Consider the following 24,384-nt stretch of genomic DNA (forward strand, 5'->3'; position numbering starts at 1 on the left):
GGTCGGGTGATTGTGGAGGCCAAGTCATCTGATGCAGCACCTCATCACTCTCCTTCTTGGTCAAATAGCCCTTACACAGCCTGGAGGTGTGTTGGGTCATTTTCCTGTTGAAAAACAAATGATAGTCCCACTAAGCGCAAACCAGATGGGATGGCGCATCACTGCAGAATGCTGTGGTAGCCATGCTGGTTAAGTGTGCTTTGAATTCTAAATAAATCACTGACAGTGTCACCAGCAAAGCACCCCCTCACCATAACACTTCCTCCTCCATGCTTTACAGTGGGAAATACACATGTGGAGGTCATCCGTTCACCCACACCGCGTCTCACAAAGCCACAGCGGTTGGAACCAAAAATCTCAAATTTGGACTCCAGACCAAATTTCCACCGGTCTAATGTCCATTGCTCGTGTTTCTTGGCCCAAGCAAGTATCTTCTTGTTATTGGTGTCCTTTAGTAGTGGTTTCTTTGCAGCAATTCAACCATGAAGGCCTGATTCACACGGTCTCCTCTGAACAGTTGATGTTGAGACTTTGAAGAATCTCAAATCTCAAATATATTTTGATTTATTTAACACTTTTCTGATTACTACATGATTCAATATGTATTATTTCATAGTTTTGATGTCTTCACTATTATTCTACAATGTAGAAAAAAGTAAAAAATAAAGATAAACCCTTGAATGAGTAGGTGTGTCCAGACTTTTGACTGGTACTGTATGTCCTACATAATGTGTATATAAATGGGGATACACATACTGTATGTTTATAAGGGATTTGCTATTCATTTGAACTAAACAACCTTCTGACCAAATCAAATGCACTGGCAGAATTGGTTATCAATAGCAGCATTAGCAGCATGAATGCCTCAGTGGCAATCTACATTAGCAGGGACATGACGGTGTCAAGGCGTCAGTGTAATGCGGTAGGCGAAGTCAGGCGCAGGACACAGAGCTAATCAAAAAGCGTACTTTACTCGTAGGTAAATGAATGAACAAAAACCTCCGCACAGGGAGGGAACAAACCCACACACTAACGACAATCAAAACATGAACGAACACGCACAACACACAGTGTGAGACAGAGGGTTAAATAGGGAAGACATAACTACATGATGGGAAACAGGTGTGACCAATGAAGACAAAACAAGTCGAACATAGATACGGCTGAATCCGTGACAGTACCCCCTTGAGCCGCGTGCCGACCCCGGCGACGGCCAGGAGGACGTGGAGCAGGGCGAGTCGGATGACTACGGTGGAAATCCCTCAACATGGAGGGATCTAGAATGTCCCTCCTGGGGACCCAGCACCGTTCCTCCGGACCGTACCCCTCCCACTCCATGAGATACTGCAGGCCCCCCACCCGACACCTAATATCCAAGATGGAACGGACCGAGTACGCCGGTGCCCCCTCGATGTCCAGTGGGGCGGAGGAACCTCCCGTACCTCAGACTCCTGGAGTGGACCAGCTACTACCGGCCTGAGGAGAGACACATGGAACGAGGGGTTAATACAGAATTAAGAGGAAGCTGTAACCTATAACAAACCTCGTTCAATCTCCTCAGGACTTTAAATGGCCCCACAAACCGCTGACCCAGCTTCCGGCAGGGCAGGCGAAGAGGCAGGTTTCGGGTCGAGAGCCTCACTGCGGTGGCTCGCCTTTTTTCGCCTGATGGCCCGCTGCAGGTGTACATGAGCAGCGTTCCAGGTCTCTTCCGAGCGCCGAAACCACTCATCTACCGCAGGAGCCTCGATCTGGCTCTGATGCCAAGGTGCCAGGATCGGCTGATAACCTAACACACACTGGAAAGGAGTAAGGTTACTAGAGGAGTGGCGGAGTGAGTTTTGGCCCATCTCTGCCCAGGGGATAAAACCCGACCCTTGAGGTGAACTGGGGACCCCGATCCGACACAATATCCTCAGGTACCCCGTAGTGCCGGAAGACGTGTGTAAACAGGGCCTCAGCAGTGTGTAGGGCTGTAGGGAGACTTGGCATAGGAATGAGACGGCAGGACTTGGAAAACCGATCCACAACGACCAGGATCGTGGTGTTCCCTTGTGAGGGGGGAAGGTCTGTCACAAAATCCACCGATAGGTGGGACCACGGCCGTTGTGGAACGGGTAGGGGTTGTAATTTCCCTCTGGGCAGGTGTCTAGGTACCTTTCACTGGGCGCACACCGAGCAGGAGAAAACACAAACCCTCACGTCCTTGGCTAAAGTGGGCCACCAGTACTTCCCACTAAGACAGTGCACTGTCTGACCGATGCCAGGATGACCAGAGGAGGGTGATGTGTGAGCCCAATAGATCAATCGATCACGAACCTCGAGCGGCACGTACATCCGACCCTCTGGACACTGGGGGGGAGTGGGTTCGGTACGTAACGCCCGCTCAATGTCCGCGTCAACCTCCCACACCACCGGTGCCTCCAGACACGACACCGGAAGTATGGGAGTGGGCTCAATGGACCTCTCCTCTGTGTCATACAGTCGGGGCAGGGCATTCTGGGAACCTGGTCTGTAAGTGAGAGTAAACACAAAGCGAGTGAAGAACATGGCCCACCTTGCCTGTCGAGGGTTCAACCTCCTCGCCGCCCGGATGTACTCCAGATTGCGATGGTCAGTCAAAATGAGAAAAGGGTGTTTAGCCCCCTTAAGCCAATGCCTCCACACTTTCAGAGCTTTAACCACAGCTAACAGCTCCCGGTCCCCCACATCATAGTTGCGCTCCGCCGGACTGAGCTTCTTAGAAAAGAAAGCACAGGGGCGGAGTTTTGGTGGCGTACCCGAGTGCTGAGACAGTACAGCTCCAATCCCAGCCTCGGACGCGTCCACCTCAACCTGGAATGCCAAGGAAGGATCCGGATGAGCCAGCACCAGAGCCGAAGTAAACAGGTCCTTCAGATGACCAAAAGCCCTGTTCGCCTCAGCTGACCACTGTAGATGCACCGGTCCTCCCTTTAGCAAGGAGGTAATGGGAGCCGCTACCTGACCAAAGCCCCGGATAAACCTCCGGTAGTAGTTGGCAAAACCCAAGAATCGCTGCACCTCCTTCACCGTGGTTGGAGTCGGCCAATTACGCACGGCCGAAATGCGGTCAATCTCCATCTCCACACCTGACGCAGACAGGCAGTGTCCTAGGAAGGAGATGGACTCTTGGAAGAACAGACATATCTCCGCCTTCACATACAGGTCATGCTCCAACAGTCGACCAAGCACCTGACGCACCAGGGACACATGCTCGGCCCGTGTAGCGGAGTATATGAGAATGTCATCAATATACACCACTACACCCTGTCCATGCAGGTCCCTGAAAATCTCATCAACAAAAGATTGGAAGACTGATGGAGCATTCATCAAACCGTATGGCATGACGAGGTACTCATAGTGCCCAGAGGTGGTACTAAATGGTGTCTTCCACTCAACTCCCTCCCGGATACGCACCAGGTTGTACGCGCTCCTGAGATCCAATTTCGTGAAGAAGCGCGCCCCGTGCAATGACTCCGTCATACTCGCAATCAGAGGTAGTGGATAGCTGTATTTTACAGTGATCTGATTAAGACCACGGTAGTCAATGCACGGGCGTAAGCCACCATCCTTCTTCTTCACAAAAAAGAAACTCGATGACACAGGGGAAGTGGAAGGCCGAATGTATCCTTGCCTCAGAGAATCGGTGACATATGTTTCCATAGCCGCCGTCTCTTCCTGTGACAGAGGATACACATGACTCCGGGGAAGCGCAACGCCTACTTGGAGGTTTATTGCACAATCCCCCTGTCGATGGGGTGGTAATTGAGTCGCCTTCTTTTTACAGAAGGCGAGAGCCAAATCGGCATATTTAGGCGGAATGTGCATGGTGGGAACCTGGTTTGGACTTTCCACCGTAGTTGCCCCTACGGAAACACCTACACACCTCCCCGAGCACTGACTTGACCATCCCTTGAGAGCCCTCTGTTGCCATGAAATAGTGGGGTCATGAGAAGTTAACCAGGGAAGCCCCAACACCACTGGAGTCGCAGGAGAATCAATCAGATATAGACTAATTGTTTCCTCATGCCCCTCCTGCGTCTTCATCCAGAGTGGCGCTGTGACGTCCCTAATCAGACCTGACCCTAAAGGGCGACTATCTAGGGCATGTATAGGGAAGGGCACATCAACTGGCACAATAGGAATCCCTAACCTACGGGTAAACTGACGATCAATAAAGTTCCCAGCTGCGCCTGAATCTACTAGCGCCTTATGCTGGGAATGAGAAGAAAACTCGGGAAATACAACATCTATACACATATGCGCAACAGGGAGCTCTGGGTGAGTTGGGTGCCTACTCACCTGAAATGGTCCACGAGCGCTCTGCCTACTGCCTCGACTCCTTGAAGGCCCTCCCCAGCACCGACCAGCAGTGTGTCCTCTGCGGCCACAGTTGGTGCAGGGGACGGCCCCTCTACCGGTCACCCTCATAGCAGCACCTCCGAGCTCCATAGGGGTAGGGTCGGAGGTGCTGGGGCATGGAATGGACGGCCCCTGATCCGGACGTCCGCGGGTGGCCAACAGGTTATCCAGTCGGATTGACATATCCACCAGTTGGTACAGGTTTAGGTTGGTGTCCCTGCAGGCCAGTTCCCGACGAACGTCCTCCCTTAAGCTGCAACGGTAGTGGTCGATGAGGGCCCTCTCATTCCATCCTGCGCTGGCAGCCAGAGTCCGAAAGTCCAATGCAAACTCATGCGCGCTCCTCTTCCCCTGTCTGAGGTGGAATAGACGCTCACCCGCCGCTCTCCCCTCTGCTGGATGATCGAGTACCACCCTAAAGCGGCGGGTAAACTCTGCATAGCTTACAGTTGTGGCGTCTATTCCCCCCCACTCGGCGTTGGCCCACTCAAGAGCTTTAGCGGACAGACAGGAGATGAGGGCGGACACGCTCTCGTATCCCGAGGGAGCCGGGTGGATGGTTGCCAGGTAGAGCTCTACCTGGAGCAGAAAACCCTGACACCCGGCAGCTGTACCGTCATATGCCCTCGGGAGCGAGAGACGAATCCCACTGGACCCAGACGGTGAAGAGGTGGACAGCGGAGTTGGTGGTGGTGTAATTGGAGGAGGTATAGGGATACCTCCTCTCTCCCATCGCTCCATGGTATTAACCACTCGTTCCATAGCGGTGCCGAGAGCCTGGATCATGGCTGCTTGTTGTTGGACGCGTTCCTCTATCGATCCGGCTGGCATTGCTGTACCTGCTGACTCCATGTTATGGTGCGTGTTTCTGTCAAGGCGTCAGTGTAATGCGGTAGGCGAAGTCAGGCGCAGGACACAGAGCTAATCAAAAAGCGTACTTTACTCATAGGTAAATGAATGAACAAAAACCTCCACACAGGGAGGGAACAAACCCTAACGACAACCAAAACATGAACAAACACGCACAACACACAGTGTGAGAGGGTTAAATAGGGAAGACATAACTACATGATGGGAAACAGGTGTGACCAATGACGACAAAACAAGTCGAACATAGATACATGGATCGGTAGCAGCTAGTACTCCGGTGACGACGAACGCCGAAGCCTGCCCGAGCAAGGAGGAGGGGCAGCCTCGGCTGAATCCGTGACAGACGGACAGTGTTCTGCGGTCCTCTGTAGCTCAATTGGTAGAGCCAGGGTATTGGGTTCGATTCCCGGGACCACCCATCCGTAAAAATGTATGCACACATGACTGTAAGTCGCATTGGATAAAAGTGTCTGCTAAATGGCATATTTATTTTTTATTTTATATTTACATAATGAAAATGAAATGGAGACGAAGTACGTTTAATTAAATCTGTGTGTGTCGATTTGTGAATGCCCATAGAGAGGGGGATGAGAGGGGACAGAGGAGGAGGGTGGGAACATTCTTCATGGTAATAACATTGTCTGTGCTGCTAGGTATTTAGAAGCATTTTCTCCCATTTTCTGTGTTTTATTAACTGGGGGTGTGGTTTCAGGAGGGGGTGTGGTTTCAGGAGGTGGAGGGGTGATGGGTGCGGGGGGGTTTGGTTGGCTGTGAGTGTTCATGCCTCCACTGGCAGCCAGGAGTTTGGATCTGCAGAAAGAGTACTTGTATCTAGCCTGTTTTATTTTAAATACACCACGTTTGTTTGGCTAAGGTCAACTCCGACGGCTGAATGATTATAAAATTGCTTCCAGTTGTGAACATTGGATTTCATTCACTCTTTCTCTCACTCCGTCTACCACACAGCTACCTTGTGTTTGGGAATTTCTCACCTTTCTCTGCCTTTTGTGTGTTTCTCTGCACACCCACTATATAACTGTCTCTCCATCTTTTATTATTCCCATCAATTCCACAATATTGTTGGTCTTTCTGCTCTGTCTCTCACCCACACAGTATGTAACTCTCTCTGTCTCTCACCTGCACAGTCTGTAACTCTCTCTGTCTCTCTCTCACCCACACAGTCTGTAACTCTCTTTCTCTGTCTCTCTCTCACACCCACATAGTCTGTAACTCTCCCTGTCTCTCCTTCTCACCCACAGAGTCTGCAACTCTCCCTGTCTCTCTCTCTCATCCACACAGTCTGTAACTCTCACTGTCTCTCTCTCTCTCACCGACACAGTATTTAACTCTCTCTGTGTCTCTCTCTCACCCACACAGTCTGTAACTCTCCCTGTCTCTCTCTCTCACCCACACTGTCTGTAACTCTCTCTATCTCTCCCTCTCACCCACACAGTCTATATAACTCTCCCTGTCTCTCTCTCTCACCCAAACAGTTTGTAACTCTCCCTGTCTCTCTCTCTCTCTCTCAAACACACAGTATGTAACTCTCCCTGTCTCTCTCTCTCTCACCGACACAGTATTTAACTCTTTCTTTCTTTTTCTCTCTCTCACCCACACAGTCTGTAACTCTCTCTCTCTCTCTCTCTCTCTCTCTCTCTCTCTCTCTCTCTCTCTCTCTCTCTCTCTCTCTCTCTCTCTCCACCCACACAGTCTGTACCTCTCCCTGTCTCTCTCTCTCACCCACACAGTTTTTAACTCTGCCTGTATCTCTCTCTCACCCACACAGTCTGTAACTCTCCCTGTCTCTTTCTCTCACCCACACAGTCTGTAACTATTTATTTCTGTCTCTCTCTCACCCACAGTCTTTAACTATTTATTTCTGTCTCTCTCTCTCACCCACACAGTCTGTAACTCTCCCTTTCTCTCTCTCTCACCAACACAGTCTGTAACTCTCCCTTTCTCTCTCTCTCTCACCCACACAGTCTGTAACTCTCCCTGTCTCTCTCTCTCTCCCTGTCTCTCTCTCTCTCGCTCTCTCTCTCTCTCTCTCTCTCTCTCTCTCTCTCTCTCTCTCTTTAACACTCTCTCTCCCTCTCTCTAACTCTCTCTCGTTCATCCCTCTCTCTATCTCCATCTCTCTCGCTCTCCCACCCCCCCTCTCTCTAATTACCCCTCTCTCTCTCTCTTTTTCTCTCTCTCTCTGTCTCTCTCTCTAGTTGTGTCGGATCGCCCACCTCCAGTTGTCCGCCAGGGTCCGACCAATCAGACAGTGTCTGTTGATGGGACGGTGGTCCTGAGTTGCCTAGCAACTGGTAACCCCACCCCCACCATCCTGTGGAGGAAGGACGGGGTGTTGGTGTCCACTCACGACTCCCGTGTCAAACAGCTTGACACGGGCGCACTGCAGATCCGTTACGCCAAGGTAACACACACACCGACACACATTTACACACACTCAAACATATACACACAAACACACACACACACACACACACACATTCACATACACCCTCGCACACACACAGAAAGCAACTCTCATCTTCACTGTATGCACTGTATAAACACATGGAATGATAGACCCTCTCTCCAAGCTTTTCAAAGCATAAAGATAAAGCAATTAATTGATTTATCTGTCTGGTTCAGAGTGCTAGTCCTGAGAAAATACATCAAACTGCAGGCGGACTGTGTATGAAGACTTTATACTACAGAACTGTATGATCTACTGAGCAACATATAGGATTACTGTAGTAGCCAACTGCCTCAGTAAGACAAATGGAATGTGATCAATTCCCTCCTAGCACCCAGCCTGCCCTCTCCTCTCCTCAGTGAGCTGTCAATCAGCTGTCAGGGGTTTGAAGTGAATTCACACACACTATTGTCCTGTCACTCAACAGAGTGTGACAGGGAGCTGTGTGAAGCAGAACACTCAGGAAGAGACCAGGGGGGTGCCGACGCATTCTCCAGATGGAGGCGTCAAGGGGTCAGAGTTGCTGTGTGTGTGCGTGTGTGTTGTGATGACTGCAGGCGTGTTCTGTGTGGTGACAGGGCTGTGGTGAATGGGCATCGCTGTGAGAACAGTGTGATGTGTTTTCAACCCAAACCTTACCTAAGGCAATTTACATTAATTAACATTTAATTGATGTTTGGAGGTAACGCACCGTGTCTTTGACGTGTGAGTTTTTCTTCTCATGAATGTAACTTTAGTATAGCTATAGCTATTCGTTTTGTGATGAGGTTTTAATGTATTATTAAGGAGTTGGATGGGCTGTGTTACCTGTCGGGGGGGGTGAGAGAGAGAGAGAGAGGGAGAGAGAGGTTGGGGAGGAAGCAGCACTATTTTTGTCCAATTCCACTGATGTTCAGACAGTACCTTGTAATTTGCATTTTAACCCAGAGCAATCACTAATCTAGTCCCTCTCTCCCCTCTATTTCCTGTCCTCCTTTCTTCTGTCTATCAGCTGGGTGACACAGGCATGTACACATGCATCGCCTCCACTCCCAGTGGCGAGGCCTCGTGGAAGGCCTACCTGGAGGTTCAAGGTAAGCCACTGGGCTACTGCCTGCTGTTGCTGTCACTGTGGTTTCACTCCATAAGACATTGAATTAATTACATTCAGTCTGTAATTGCTTTTTTAGTTGGAATGTCACAATCTTGCCACCACCACAGGGAGTGTGCATGTGAAGGTGTTTGTGTGAATGCGCTTGGTATGCATTCCATAGTCTGGCATTACTGATAAAGTATTCATTTAGATTTTTTGAAAACAGTCATGTCTCATGATCCCCTTTCCTCCCTCCCCATGTTCAGAGTTTGGTGTTCCAGTGCAGCCGGCCAGACCCACTGACCCCAACCTGATACCCACTGCCCCCTTCAAACCTGAGGTCACTGACGTCACCCGCACCTCTGTCACCTTGTCCTGGAAGCCCAACCTCACAGGAGCCACCCCCACATCCTACATCATAGAGGCCTTCAGGTAAGAGCAGAGGACATAGGAGGTCGCTTGTGACCAAAATAAATAAAGTGATGTCACAGTGTATTTGTATTTATTATGGATCCCCATTAGATCCTGCCAAGGCAGCATATACTCTTCCTGGGTTCCAGCTAAATTAAGGCAGTTATATAGAATTGTAAAAACATTACATTATATTTCACAACAGATTTCACAACCCGTTAACTGTGTGCCCCCAGGCCACTACTCTACTACCACATATCTACAACGCCTACGGTCTGAGTGTGTGTATGAACTTTAAACCTGATTTGTTCTGCCTTCTCTCCTAGTCATGCTTCAGGCAGCAGCTGGCAGACCCTGGCAGAACATGTGAAGACTGAGTTGTATGTATTGAAGGGCCTGAAGGCCAGTGCTGTCTACCTCTTCCTGGTCCGAGCTGCTAATGCCTACGGCCTGAGTGACCCGAGCCCCATCACTGATACTGTCAAAACACAAGGTGGGTCTCTGCTCTCTCTTAATGCCTTGAAATGGGCCGCTTTAAAGTAGGTCCCTGTCTGGACCCTTGTCCCTGTCTGGACCTTGTCCCTGTCTGGACCCTTGTCCCTGTCTGAACCCTTGTCCCTGTCTGAACCCTCTGCTGTTCCTACTGGACATGTATTTATTGTGTGTGTGTGTGCAGATATCCCCCCAACCAGTCAGGGAGTGGATCACCGTCAGATCCAGAGGGAGTTAGGAGAGGTGGTCATCCACCTTCACAACCCCACCATCCTCTCCTCCTCCTCCGTCAGAGTGCAGTGGACGGTAAGTGGTTCTCTCTGCTTCAAAACAGGGCTTTAGGGATTACATTCCCAATGAGTGCCTCTTGTAAACTCATGTATGTATATGGTTTATATATTATTTTAATACCTATTGTGTACTTTGCATGTTTTAGCATATATTTTAAAACAGAAATGCATCATTTTTATCATTCGCTCCAAAGTCACCATGGGGAGTGGCTAGGTCTGGAGCGCTCTGTGCTCACGGTCGATTTGTTTGGCCACCCAGCAGTGCTAATGTGCTAACATCATAGCGTCCTGTAGAGGACGGACACTGCACTGCGGAGAGAGAGAACAGACTGGAACCCTGTCAAAACTCTCTAAGTGTCCATCTGGTCAGGGCCAGTCACACTGGCCAGCACTGCTGCTATAGGACCTGTCTGCCTGTCTGTCTGCCTGTCTGTCTGCCTGTCTTTTTGCCTGTCTTCAGTCAGAGCTAAACCAACCCACAGCAGGCCACTCACAACACTCCACAACACACAGTCCACTGCCATAAGCCACCCAGCAGCAACGCGTGCCAGCCTGTACCCTCACAGATTGAAAACACTTGACTGCTGTTAAAACAAGTGAGAAGGAAGAGGCGGCCAACTAGTGCTCTCAGGCTGAAATGGATTGCAGATGTGGGAGGAGAGGGGGAGGAGGAGGAGGAGGAGGAGAAAAGAGGAGAATAAAGGAGAGGTAGAGGTTAAAGGGCAGCTTGGAGAGGTGTTAGGACCTCTATGCTGTGAGATAGTGGATATCATATTAAACACTGCCTGGCTACCATGATTCCACTGGCTCCATGTCTATCTATTCTAGGTTCTGTTGGGCTGAATAGAAGGACAGTATAACTGTACACCTCACTAGACATACTGTATTCTATAAACTGGCTTCTTATTCATATAGTATAGGCTGCTACTACTCTTGGGGTAATTGGACCAACCCCTACATTCCCAGGGATAATTAGGTACCATAACGAGTGATGAATGGGAAATGGGAAAAGGATACTGACATGCCAATATTGATCCAAGACTCTTTCTGAGCACCACTGCCTAGTTACCCTGTCTGGCTCCCTGTTACCTAGTTATCCTGTTTGGCTCCCTGTTACCTAGTTACCCTGTCTGGCTCCCTGTTACCTAGTTACCTTGTCTGGCTCCCTGTTACCTAGTTACCCTGTTTGGCTCCCTGTTACCCTGTTACCCTGTCTGGCTCCCTGTTACCTAGTTACCCTGTCTGGCTCCCTGTTACATAGTTACCCTGATTGGCTCCCTGTTACCTAGTTACCCTGTCTGGCCCCCTGTTACCTAGTTACCCTGTTTGGCTCCCTGTTACCCTATCTAACTCCCTGTTACCCTATCTAACTCCCTGTTACCCTATCTAACTCCCTGTTACCCTGTTACCCTGTCTGGCTCCCTGTTACCCTGTCTGGCTCCCTGTTACCCTGTCTAGCTCCCTGTTACCCTGTCTGGCTCCCTGTTACCTAGTACCCTGTCTGACAGCCCGTCTCCCACTTACCCTGTCTGGCAGCCCGTCTCCCTGTTACCCTGTCTGGCAGCCCGTCTCCCTGTTACCCTGTCTGCGTCTCCCTGTTACCCTATCTGACACCCGTCTCCCTGTTACCCTGTCTACACCCCTCCCTGTTACCCTGTCTGGCAGCCCGTCTCCCAGTTACCCTGTCTGCCGTCTACCCAGTTACCCTGTCTGGCAGCCCGTCTCCCTGTTACCCTGTCTGCACCCGTCTCCCAGTTACCCTGTCTGGCAGCCCGTCTCCCTGTTACCCTGTCTGGCCCTCCCTGTTACCCTGTCTGGCAGCCCTCTCCCAGTTACCCTGTCTGACGCTCCCTGTTACCCTGTCTAACCCCGTTCCCTGTTACCCTGTCTAACACCCTGTCTCCCTGTTACCCTGTCTGGCCCTCTCCCAGTTACCCTGTCTGGCAGCCCGTCTCCCTGTTACCCTGTCTGGCAGCCCGTCTCCCAGTTACCCTGTCTGGCAGCCCGTCTCCCAGTTACCCTGTCTGACAGCCCGTCTCCCTGTTACCCTGTCTGGCAGCCCGTCTCCCAGTTACCCTGTCTGACAGCCCGTCTCCCTGTTACCCTGTCTGGCAGCCCGTCTCCCTGTTACCCTGTCTGACAGCCCGTCTCCCTGTTACCCTGTCTGGCAGCCCGTCTACCAGTTACCCTGTCTGGCAGCCCGTCTACCAGTTACCCTGTCTGACAGCCCGTCTCCCTGTTACCTTGTCAGACTGGAATGCTCCAGGAGAAACCAACTCAACTAGACTTTCCCACCAGGAGTCACTAAGAACTGTGCATTGTATTTACATGCACTCTTTACATGGCCATGGTTTGGTAGGTTTTGTGGGGTTAAATGGACTCTCATGGCAGAGTTTCTGGGCTGTAATGTTGCTCTTATGTGGTTCTGCTTAACAGTTGCACAGTTCTGAGCCTAATGAAGACCACCTGAGCCGACAGCACATATTATAGGAGAGGGATCAAAAAAAGTACTGCCTACCTTTCACAGAGACCTCATTTGATAGTACAGTACACTACAGTACAGTGCAGTACAGTACCATTCTAGTTCACACCAATAAGTTGTATTGTAGAATTCACACATACAGTAGAGGCATACTGTATGAATAGATGATCTGAAGTTCACTAAAACATGCCATCAGCCATGACTGACTCTATACAGAGCCTCTCTAAATCAAGATCCACCTTTACCAATGCTCTATTAAATGATATGAACTCTGTCATCAAGACTCTCTCTGTACCCTCAGCCTGTCCTGTCCCCTGGTGTGAGTCAGTCTGTATGAGAGGCTCCACTGTCCCCCTGATCCTAGACTAAAGAACCCAGTACATTCCCAGTAAGTCAGGAGGAGATGGGCCAGGCTGTTCTGGGTACCCTGTTCTAGCCCCCTCTAACCAGGACCAGACTCTCAGGAACCTCTGGGCTATGACCTCATGGTGCGCTGCGGTTTCCACACAGCTGCCGCTCCAAATGGATCCGCTCCACTGGCCGACACACAGACGGAGGGATGGATGGATAGATGGATGGACGGATAGGTGGATGGCCATGTGATGAGTTAGCACTCCGGTCCCCGCCTGTCCGCCAGCCAGCCAGCCAGCCAGCCAGCCAGCCAGCCAGCCAGGGACAGCCACATTAGTTACACTGGACTACAGCTACAACTGAGCTGTCTATTAATAATGTGTTCCAGAATGATGCTGAGAGACTTTCCACTGTAGAGTCACTCTGAGTGCCTAAATAGGGTCAAGCTGACCGTGTGTGTGTGTTGTTATCTCCCCTGGCCACTAGGTGGAGCAGCAGTCTCAGTACATCCAGGGTTATAAAGTGATGTACAGGGCCTCTCCAGAGGGGCAGCAGAGGAGTGACTGGGCTGTGTTTGAGGTGAGAACCCCAGGGGAGGACAGCACTGTGGTGCCCCAGCTCAGGAAGGGAGTCACCTACGAGTTCAAAGTTCGCCCCTTCTTCAACGAGTTCCAGGGAACAGACAGTGAGGTCAAGATAGCCAAGACTCTGGAGGAAGGTGGGTGGACATGTCTGTGTGTGTGTGTGTGTGTGTGTGTGTGTGTGCACAGAGTTTGTCCGTGACTATTCATGTGTGTGAGAACAACAGCTGTTCCAAGCGTGTGTAGAGAGTAAAGGATTATATTATTTTCTGTGGTGTTTTCTGTGTGTTAGGGCAGATGTTGTACTGTTTGAAAAAGTCCTGTGAAACCCAGAGGATGATGAACCCAAATACTACGTTCAAATAAGTGCTGTGCTAATTGTTCAAAGGGTATGGGTTGTGTGGTTACGGAAATCTTCCAGGGTTTGGGTGCAACCCAGAGCTCATATAGGCCATATGAAAGACAGAAGTGTCGTGAGAAGTTATGGAATGAATGAGAGAGGAGCTGACTGAAAAAAAGACTGTTAGCCAAAATGTGTGTGGGTGTGTGTTTTCATTCCTCCCTTTTGTATTCAGCAATGCTTTGTTGCTAATTGTGTTGCTAATTGTTTTCGGAGTTCAAACACGATGGCCTCACTCCCGTGAGCAGGAATGCCTGATTTCATTACAGTCAATCGGAACGAGATTAAGAGTGCTATGTTGTATGTTGTCATAATTAATTAACTTTAATTATACTCATCAGGGTAGAATCATCACAGAACACACAGGCGTAAACATTGCAATCAGAATTCTCTTTGTTTGAATAAACTGCAATTTTATTTTTCCCCCCCCTTGAAAACACTTTCTCTGAACAAAGAAAAATAGTCATAGCCTTGCAAAAATATTAATCCCCCTTGGCGTTTTTCCTATTTTGTTGCATTACAACCTGTAAATTAAATTGATTTTTATTTGGATTTCATGTAATGGACATGCACAAAAAAGTCCAAATTGGTGAAGTGAAATTAAAAAAATAACTTGCTTCAAAAAATTCTAAAAAATAAATAACGGAAAAGTGGTGCGTGCATATGTATTCACCCCCTTTGCTATGAAGCCCCTAAATAAGTTCTGGTGCAACCAATTACCTTCAGAAGTCACACAATTAGTTAAATAAAGTCCACCTGTGTGCAATCTAAGTGTCACATGATCTCAGTATATATGCACCTGTTCTGAAAGGCCCCAGAGTCTGCAACACCACTAAGCAAGGGGCACCACCAAGCAAGCGGCACCATGAAGACCAAGGAGCTCTCCAAACAGGTCAGGGACAAAGTTGTGGAGAAGTACAGATCAGGGTTGGGTTATAAAAAAATATCAGAAACTTTGAACATCCCACGGGCACCATTAAATCCATTATTAAAAAATTGAAAGAATATGGCACCACAACAAACTTGCCAAGAGAGGGCCGCCCACCAAAACTCACGGACAAGGCAAGGAGGGCATTAATCAAAGAGGCAACAAAGAGACCAAAGATAACCCTGAAGGAGCTGCAAAGCTCCACAGCGGAGATTGGAGTATCTGTCCATAGGACCACTTTAAGCCGTACACTCCACAGAGCTGGGCTTTACAGAAGAGTGGCCTGAAAAAAGCCATTGCTTAAATAAAAAAATAAGCAAACACATTTGGTGTTCGCCAAAAAGCATGTGGGAGACTCCCCAAATATATGGAAGACGGTACTCTGGTCAGATGAGACAAAAATTTTGCTTTTTGGCCTTCAAGGAAAATGCTATGTCTGGCGCAAACCCAACAGATCTCATCACCCCGAGAACACCATCCCCACAGTGAAGGATGGTGGTGGCATCATCATGCTGTGGGGATGTTTTTCATCGGCAGGGACTGGGAAACTGGTCAGAATTGAAGGAATGATGGATGGCGCTAAATACAGGGAAATTCTTGACGGAAACCTGTTTCAGTCTTCCAGAGATTTGAGACTGGGACGGAGGTTCACCTTCCAGCAGGACAATGACCCTAAGCATACTGCTAAAGCAACACTTGAGTGGTTTAAGGGGAAACATTTAAATGTCTTGGAATGGCCTAGTCAAAGCCCAGACCTGTAGCTCAGTAGGTAGAGCATGGAGCTTGCAACGTCAGGGTTGTGGGTTCATTTCCCACGGGGGACCAGTATGAAAATGTATGCACTCACTAACTGTAAGTCACTCTGGATAAGAGCGTCTGCTAAAATGCAAAATGTAAATGTATGACTTAAAGATTGCTGTACACTAGTGGAACCCATCCAACTTGAAGGAGCTGGAGCAGTTTTGCCTTGAAGAATGGGCAAAAATCCCAGTGGCTAGATGTGCCAAGCTTATAGAGACATACCCCAAGAGACTTGCATCTGTAATTGCTGCAAAAGGTGGCTCTACAAAGTATTGACTTTGGAGGGGTGAATATTAATGCATGCTCAAGTTTTGTGCTTTTTTGTTTCACAATAAAACATATTTTGCATCTTCAAAGTGGTAGGCATGTTGTGTAAATCAAATGATGCAAACCCCCAAAAAATCAATTTTACTTCCAGGTTGTAAGTCAACAAAATAGGAAAAATGCCAAGGGGGCTGAATACTTTCGCAAGCCACTGTAGTGAATAGAGTCCAACTGTGACTGTCATTTCGACTTCTGTTCTCTTCTGAATAGGATCCATTTATGAGCGCTGTAGGTGTGAGGAGAGAGCAGACAGTGTGTGTGTTGCTGTTGATGGGTGTATTATATTAACATGTATTGTTGTGTCTGTGTGTCTGTCCCCAGCTCCCAGTGCAGCCCCTCGTGGGGTTACCGTCACAGAGAGCGCGGACAATGGGACCGCCATCGTGGTCTCCTGGCAACCGCCTCCAGAGGAGGAGCAGAACGGGGTGGTCCAGCAGTACAAGGTGAGAACACTGGCAGGGACTCCCACATTACCCATACATACTCTTGAGTGTGGTCAAAGGTAGTGTACTAAGGTAGTGTACTACTATGTAGGCAATAGGGTGTCATTTGAGACAAAACCCCTGGCCTCTGGTCTGTAGGGTATATCTACTGTAACAACATGTAGTTATTTCCTCTGGTCTGTAGGGTATATCTACTGTAACAACATGTAGTTATTTCCTCTGGTCTGTAGGGTATATCTACTGTAACAACATGTAGTTATTTCCTCTGGTCTGTAGGGTATATCTACTGTAACAACATGTAGTTATTTCCTCTGGTCTGTAGGGTATATCTACTGTAACAACATGTAGTTATTTCCTCTGGTCTGTAGGGTATATCTACTGTAACAACATAGGTAGGGTATATCTACTGTAACAACATGTAGTTATTTCCTCTGGTCTGTAGGGTATACCTACTGTAACAACATGTAGATATTTCCTCTGGTCTGTAGGGTATATCTACTGTAACAACATGTAGTTATTTCCTCTGGTCTGTAGGGTATATCTACTGTAACAACATAGGTAGGGTATATCTACTGTAACAACATGTAGATATTTCCTCTGGTCTGTAGGGTATACCTACTGTAACAACATAGGTAGGGTATATCTACTGTAACAACATAGGTAGGGTATATCTACTGTAACAACATGTAGTTATTTCCTCTGGTCTGTAGGGTATATCTACTGTAACAACATGTAGATATTTGTAGCACAGAGTGAGACAAAGGAGAGACAGACTGTAAGGTAATGATACATGGGTAGAGGTTCTCATCTTCCTCTGTGCCTAGTGATCTCAGAGGTGGAAGAGACAGTAGGATGTTAATGTGTGGTGGTGATTGGAAATGGTTGTGAAACAGTGCCATCTGCTGGACTAGATAGATGTACACAATGTCTGAGTTGTCCTCAGGGGCTCTCTAATAATAATAATAATATTATATGCCATTTAGCAGACGCTTTTATCCAAAGCGACTTACAGTCAGTCATGTGTGCATACATTTTTACGTATGGGTGGTCCCGGGGATCGAACCCACTACCCTGGCGTTACAAGCGCTATGCTCTACCAATTGAGCTACAGAGGACCACTCTATTCCTTAGTGCAGGGGGGGGTCATTTCAATGTTTGGTCATTTCAACGTTTATTCCAGGTTGATTCAACGTAACTTAATTGAAATAATGTGGAAACAACATTGATTCAACCATTGTGTGCCCAGTGGCTGGCTTCGAGGTCCAGATATGATTTTGAGGGCCTTCGTGGATTATTCAGTAGTAGTCTACCCAAGGTCTAGACTACCTGATGTTTTATCTATACAGCCATACATTATAGCCATACATTATAGCCACACATTATAGCCATACATTATAGCCATACATTATAGCCACATATTATAGCCACACATTATAGTCACACATTATAGTCACACATTATAGTCACACATTATACCAGCCATACATTTTAGCCATACATTACAGCCTTACATTATAAACATACATTATATCCAAATATTGTATCCATATATGATAGCCATACATTATACCCATACATTACATCCATACATTATAGGCATAAATTATAGCCATACATTATAGCCATACTGTTACGAACCCCGTGACTTTAAAAGTCTAGAGTGGATGGAAAAGAGACCCGTAACATAACTCATGCGAATTAGAATATTGACAAGGAACAGTGAGAACAAAATACATCAACAACCATATGCTACCGTCAAACACAAAATGTTTATTATAAACACACAGTAAACAGTTTGTGGAAAAGGGGCTGAGCTGGACCCAAGGAATTAAACAATAAAGTTAAAAAAAAACTAAACTGATCTTGCCTGCCTCAAGAACCGCTAAGCTTACTGCTAACCATACAAAAATACAGTGGGTGGTCCGCTCAGGTCTAGACAAGGTTTTCCTACGGGTAGTGTATGCCCAAGGGCGACTTGCTAAACCCCCCTTTTCCCAGGCACAAACAAACAACATAGGTCCAATATGGACTAGACAGCAAACGAGTGAGTACACAAAAACAAGACACCACAGTATCCATACTCACAAAGAAAAAGAGTCTCTGTCAGAAAACACAACCAGGGGATTTTATATGGTAATGTAAAACCAGAAACAGGTGGTGCAATATGGAGGAATGTCCACTGATTGGTCCACCTCAGCAATCAGCAGACGAACGGATGTCGGACAGGTGGGACACCCCAACGACCACCAATCAGGAAAACAAGGGACACCTGTGATTAGGGCTGAAGAAGAGGAAAAACAAATACACATACAGGATACCTACAGTGGGGAGAACAAGTATTTGATACACTGCCGATTTTGCAGGTTTTCCTACTTACAAAGCATGTAGAGGTCTATAATTTTTATCATAGGTACACTTCAACTGTGGGAGATGGAATCTAAAACAAAAATCCAGAAAATCACATTGTATGATTTTTAAGTAATTAATTTGCATTTTATTGCATGACATAAGTATTTGATACATCAGAAAAGCAGAACTTAATATTTGGTACAGAAACCTTTGTTTGCAATTACAGAGGTCATACGTTTCCTGTAGGTCTTGACCAGGTTTGTACACACTGCAGCAGGGATTTTCGCCCACTCCTCCATACAGACCTTCTCCAGATCCTTCAGGTTTCGGGGCTGTCGCTGGGCAATACGGACTTTCAGCTCCCTCCAAAGATTTTCAATTGGGTTCAGGTCTGGAGATTGGCTAGGCCACTCCAGGACCTTGAGATGCTTCTTACGGAGCCACTCCTTAGTTGCCCTGGCTGTGTGTTTCGGGTCATTGTCATGCTGGAAGACCCAGCTACGACCCATCTTCAATGCTCTTACTGAGGGAAAGAGGTTGTTGGCCAAGATCTCGCGATACATGGCCCCATCCATCCTCCCCTCAATACGGTGCAGTCGTCCTGTCCTCTTTGCAGAAAAGCATCCCCAAAGAATGATGTTTCCACCTCCATGCTTCACGGTTGGGATGGTGTTCTTGGGGTTGTACTCATCCTTCTTCTTCCTCCAAACACGGTGAGTGGAGTTTAGACCAAAAAGCTCTATTTTTGTTCATCAGACCACATGACCTTCTCCCATTCCTCCTCTGGATCATCCAGATGGTCATTGGCAAACTTCAGACGGGCCTGGACATGCGCTGGCTTGAGCAGGGGGACCTTGAGTGCGCTGCAGGATTTTAATCTATGACGGCGTAGTGTGTTACTAATGTTTTTTTTTGAGACTGTGGTCCCAGCTCTCTTCAGGTCATTGACCAGGTCCTGCCGTGTAGTTCTGGGCTGATCCCTCACCTTCCTCCTGATCATTGATGCCCCACGAGTTGAGATCTTGCATGGAGCCCCAGACCGAGGGTGATTGACCGTCATCTTGAACTTCTTCCATTTACTATTAATTGCGCCAACAGTTGTTGCCTTCTCACCAAGCTGCTTGCCTATTGTCCCGTAGCCCATCCCAGCCTTGTGCAGGTCTACAATTTTATCCCTGATGTCCTTACACAGCTCTCTGGTCTTGGCCATTGTGGAGAGGTTGGAGTCTGTTTGATTGAGTGTGTGGACAGGTGTCTTTTATACAGGTAACAAGTTCAAACAGGAGCAGTTAATACAGGTAATGAGTGGAGAACAGGAGGGCTTCTTAAAGAAAAACTAACAGGTCTGTGAGAGCCGGAATTCTTACTGGTTGGTAGGTGATCAAATACTTATGTCATGCAATAAAATGCAAATTAATTTCTTAAAAATCATACTATGTTATTTTCTGGATTTTTGTTTTAGATTCCGTCTCTCACAGTTGAAGTGTACCTATGATAAAATTACAGACCTCTACATGCTTTGTAAGTAGGAAAACCTGCAAAATCGGCAGTGTATCAAATACTTGTTCTCCCCACTGTATATCCGTAACACATACATTACATCCATATATTATAGATATAAGTAATAGCCATACATTGTATCCATACATTATAGGCACACATTATAGCCATACATTATAGCCATACATTGTATCCATACATTATAGGCATACATTATAGGCATACATTATAGCCATACATTGTGCAATACATTGTATATGCATCCTGCTGATTAATAAAGCAAATTATGAGAGGACTGCAGGCTTAAAATCTAGATAAATATCATTCTACAATCTACAATCTAGAGCAAAGCTTGTGAGTGGGTTTAATCTTTCACTGTAGTGGGCTAAATCAGGGTCCTACAGAGTGATTCTTGGTAGTCTTAAACAAATCTACTTTGAAACAAAAGTATACACCTGTACTATCCCAATATTACACATTATATACAGTGGGGGGGAAAAGTATTTAGTCAGCCACCAATATTCGCAAGTTCTCCCACTTAAAAAGATGAGAGAGGCCTGTAATTTTCATCATAGGTACACGTCAACTATGACAGACAAATTGAGAAAAAAATCCAGAAAATCACATTTGTAGGATTTTTAATGAATTTATTTTCAAATTATGGTGGAAAATAAGTATTTGGTCACCTACAAACAAGCAAGATTTCTGGGTCTCACAGACCTGTAACTTCTTCTTTAAGAGGCTCCTCTGTCCTCCACTCGTTACCTGTATTAATGGCACCTGTTTGAACTTGTTATCAATATAAAAGACACCTGTCCACAACCTCAAACAGTCACACTCCAAACTCCACTATGGCCAAGACCAAAGAGCTGTCAAAGGACACCAGAAACAAAATTGTAGACCTGCACCAGGCTGGGAAGACTGAATCTGCAATAGGTAAGCAGCTTGGTTTGAAGAAATCAACTGTGGGAGCAATTATTAGGAAATGGAAGACATACAAGACCACTGATAATCTCCCTCGATCTGGGGCTCCACGCAAGATCTCACCCCGTGGGGTCAAAATGATCACAAGAACGGTGAGCAAAAATCCCAGAACCACACGGGGGGACCTAGTGAATGACCTGCAGAGAGCTGGGACCAAAGTAACAAAGCCTACCATCAGTAACACACTACGCCGCCAGGGACTCAAATCCTGCAGTGCCAGACGTGTCCCCCTGCTTAAGCCAGTACATGTCCAGGCCCGTCTGAAGTTTGCTAGAGTGCATTTGGATGATCCAGAAGAGGATTGGGAGAATGTCATATGGTCAGATGAAACCAAAATATAACTTTTGGGTAAAAAATCTACTCGTCGTGTTTGGAGGACTAAGAATGCTGAGTTGCATCCAAAGAACACCATACCTACTGTGAAGCATGGGGGTGGAAACATCATGCTTTGGGGCTGTTTTTCTGCAAAGGGACCAGGACGACTGATCCGTGTAAAGGAAAGAATGAATGGGGCCATGTATCGTGAGATTTTGAGTGAAAACCTCCTTCCATCAGCAAGGGCATTGATGATGAAACGTGGCTGGGTCTTTCAGCATGACAATGATCCCAAACACACCGCCCCGGGCAACGAAGGAGTGGCTTCGTAAGAAGCATTTCAAGGTCCTGGAGTGGCCTAGCCAGTCTCCAGATCTCAACCCCATAGAAAATCTTTGGAGGGAGTTGAAAGTCCATGTTGCCCAGCGACAGCCCCAAAACATCACTGCTCTAGAGGAGATCTGCATGGAGGAATGTGCCAAAATACCAGCAACAGTGTGTGAAAACCTTTTGAAGACTTACAGAAAACGTTTGACCTGTGTCATTGCCAACAAAGGGTATATAACAAAGTATTGAGAAACTTTTGTTATTGACCAAATACTTATTTTCCACCATAATTTGCAAATAAATTCATTAAAAAATCCTACAATGTGATTTTCTGAGATTTTTTCTCATTTTGTCTGTCATAGTTGACGTGTACCTATGATTAAAATTACAGGCCTCTCTCATCTTTTTAAGTGGGAGAACTTGCACAATTGGTGGCTGACTTTTCCCCACTGTACATCATGGAAGACTGAAAGATAACAAAACTGGTTGACATAGAAAACACCATATTTTTGTTGTTAAAAAAAAAAGAAAAAATATAAAATTCTGAAAAATATGAATAACATTCCACCCATGAGGCCGAAGAGGGCACTTTTGGTCATTGACTGCAGGAAAGGGCTACTCCACTCCATCTCTTTGGTCCAGGTCAGCCTAATTTAGTAGTTCAGCCATAGCATTCCTCTCTCTGCCCTCTCCTCCAATCCGTTCTCTCTGTGTTCACTCACAAGTATTCTCTTTGTGTAGCCCCCTTTCTTTGGCCAGCACACTCCTCATTAACATGCTGTGTGAGTACTGCCACTTTAATTGGAAAGTGTGTTTTTTTTGTCACAGGGAATGTAGGTTAGTGTTGGAGGGGGAGACTCAGCACAGTCCGTTTAAAAGTTAAGCCACTGTTAATTTTCCAGGTAAATGTTTTCTGCCGATAGGGTTTAGAGTAATTTCATGGTTGTTAAATCCGGTGCGGGGAGCGTTCCTTGGTCATTACTGCGTCTGGTCCCTAGTGGCACTTCTTCCCACCGCTACTCCTCAAGCAGCCACACAGGTTTCTGGGGCTTTCTAACACTACCACCCCCCACCCCCTCCCCCCCACCACACGCACAAACAGGTCCGTGTGTGAGGGCCTTTAACGTATGGGAGGTGGTGGGGGTAAAGAAAGCAGAGGCGGCCAGGTTCAGGATGTTTGGGTTAGCCAGGTTCAGGATGTTGGAATTAGCCAGGTTCAGGATGTTGGGGTTAGCCAGGTTCAGGATGTTGGGGTTAGCCAGGTTCAGGATGTTGGGGTTAGCCAGGTTCAGGATGTTGGGGTTAGCCAGGTTCAGGATTTTGGGGTTAGCAGGCCTCATGCTGAGGTGAATGTATGAAGCTCTTTGTGACCCTTGATTGAGTTAGCCTGAGAGAGCCCTCTCTCCTCCCTGTGAGTGACTGACAGCCCTGAGCTGCTGCTGCTGCAATAGGGTAATGGAGGTGATTACTGATCCACACTTTGCTTTTCATGGGGTTAGGTTACACTCACTCAGACAGGGGGATCATGTTATGGCTACCACAGCTAATACTGACTGAAATTATACATTAGCATCAACCAGCAGTAGCTAACCTGCCTTACATGTGACACCACCATCAGACACTGTTATAATGTCTCATCGCTCTCTCTCTGTCCTGTCAGATCTGGTGTTTGGGGAATGAGAGCAGGTACCATATCAACCGTACGGTGGACGGCTCTACCTTCTCCTTGCTGATCCCCAGCCTGGCTCCAGGGATCCGTTACAGTGTGGAGGTCGCAGCCAGCACTGGGGCAGGCCCAGGGGTCAAGTCTGAAGTCACCTTCTTCCAGATAGGTGAGTGGAGGAGAACTCTGGCCTGCATTTCTCTGCACCCAGCAGAAGGTTCAAATAACATTATTTTCCCTTGGGTGGAAGAGGAGGAAGTGGAGGGATATGTCCTTCTACTATGTGTCCTCACTTGTTAACTCCATACAGCATGGATTCCAAGGCTTACTGCCTAATAACTTCCCCACCTTCTTTAACCGCAATGGCTGGCAAATAGTCAATGGACATTTTGTAGTACTGACTTCCCTTTAATCTCAGTCTGAAGGGTTTATTAATCCACGTTTACAGTTGTCATATTAATGTTAAAGGAGTATTATGTCATCGTTTTACAATGTTGCAAAGAACTCAATTCCTTGGTGCCCCTGTCTTCTCTCCTGTTCATGGTCTATAACAGTGGTTAGATGTGTAGTTGAAATGAATAACATACCAATTATAGCCACGTCAGCCCTCATACACAATGCTTGATGAGCATGACTGACAGTGACCCTCATAATGTTAATCTATCTTAATACCGTGTTTACCACTCTGTCAGTGTACAGCCTCAATGGTTTTCACCTGACTGACATTGTGATAAAACGTTATTCATGCTTGGCAGCAGTGCAGTGCCTGTAGCTTGGCTACCCCTCCCTGCTCTGCTCTGTTCTTTTCTGTTCTGTTCTGCTCTGTTCTGCTCTGTTCTGCTCTGTTCTGTTCTGCTCTGCCCCACCTTGCTCTGTTCTGCCCTGCTCTGCCCTGCTCTGTTCTATTCTGCTCTGCTCTGCCCTGCTCTGTTCTGCTCTGTTCTGCTCTGT

General features: G+C 47.3%; 1 protein-coding gene across 3 annotated transcripts in view; it reads left to right on the forward strand.

Annotated features, from left to right (window-relative positions):
• The window catches only part of robo1 (roundabout, axon guidance receptor, homolog 1 (Drosophila)), a 400,382-nt gene that overhangs the window by 335,918 nt on the left and 40,080 nt on the right, over positions 1-24,384 (forward strand). For all 3 annotated transcript variants that reach the window (XM_041876909.2, XM_045214635.1, XM_045214636.1), the window contains 8 exons: positions 7,470-7,675; positions 8,712-8,793; positions 9,059-9,224; positions 9,530-9,696; positions 9,880-10,001; positions 13,305-13,536; positions 16,174-16,295; positions 23,431-23,602. In XM_041876909.2, coding sequence (XP_041732843.2) covers positions 7,470-7,675; positions 8,712-8,793; positions 9,059-9,224; positions 9,530-9,696; positions 9,880-10,001; positions 13,305-13,536; positions 16,174-16,295; positions 23,431-23,602 — 1,269 coding nt within the window. The remainder of the gene's footprint in view (positions 1-7,469; positions 7,676-8,711; positions 8,794-9,058; positions 9,225-9,529; positions 9,697-9,879; positions 10,002-13,304; positions 13,537-16,173; positions 16,296-23,430; positions 23,603-24,384) is intronic.

The sequence above is a fragment of the Coregonus clupeaformis genome, chromosome 5 (genome assembly GCF_020615455.1).
Source record: "Coregonus clupeaformis isolate EN_2021a chromosome 5, ASM2061545v1, whole genome shotgun sequence".
Lineage (NCBI taxonomy): Eukaryota > Metazoa > Chordata > Actinopteri > Salmoniformes > Salmonidae > Coregonus > Coregonus clupeaformis.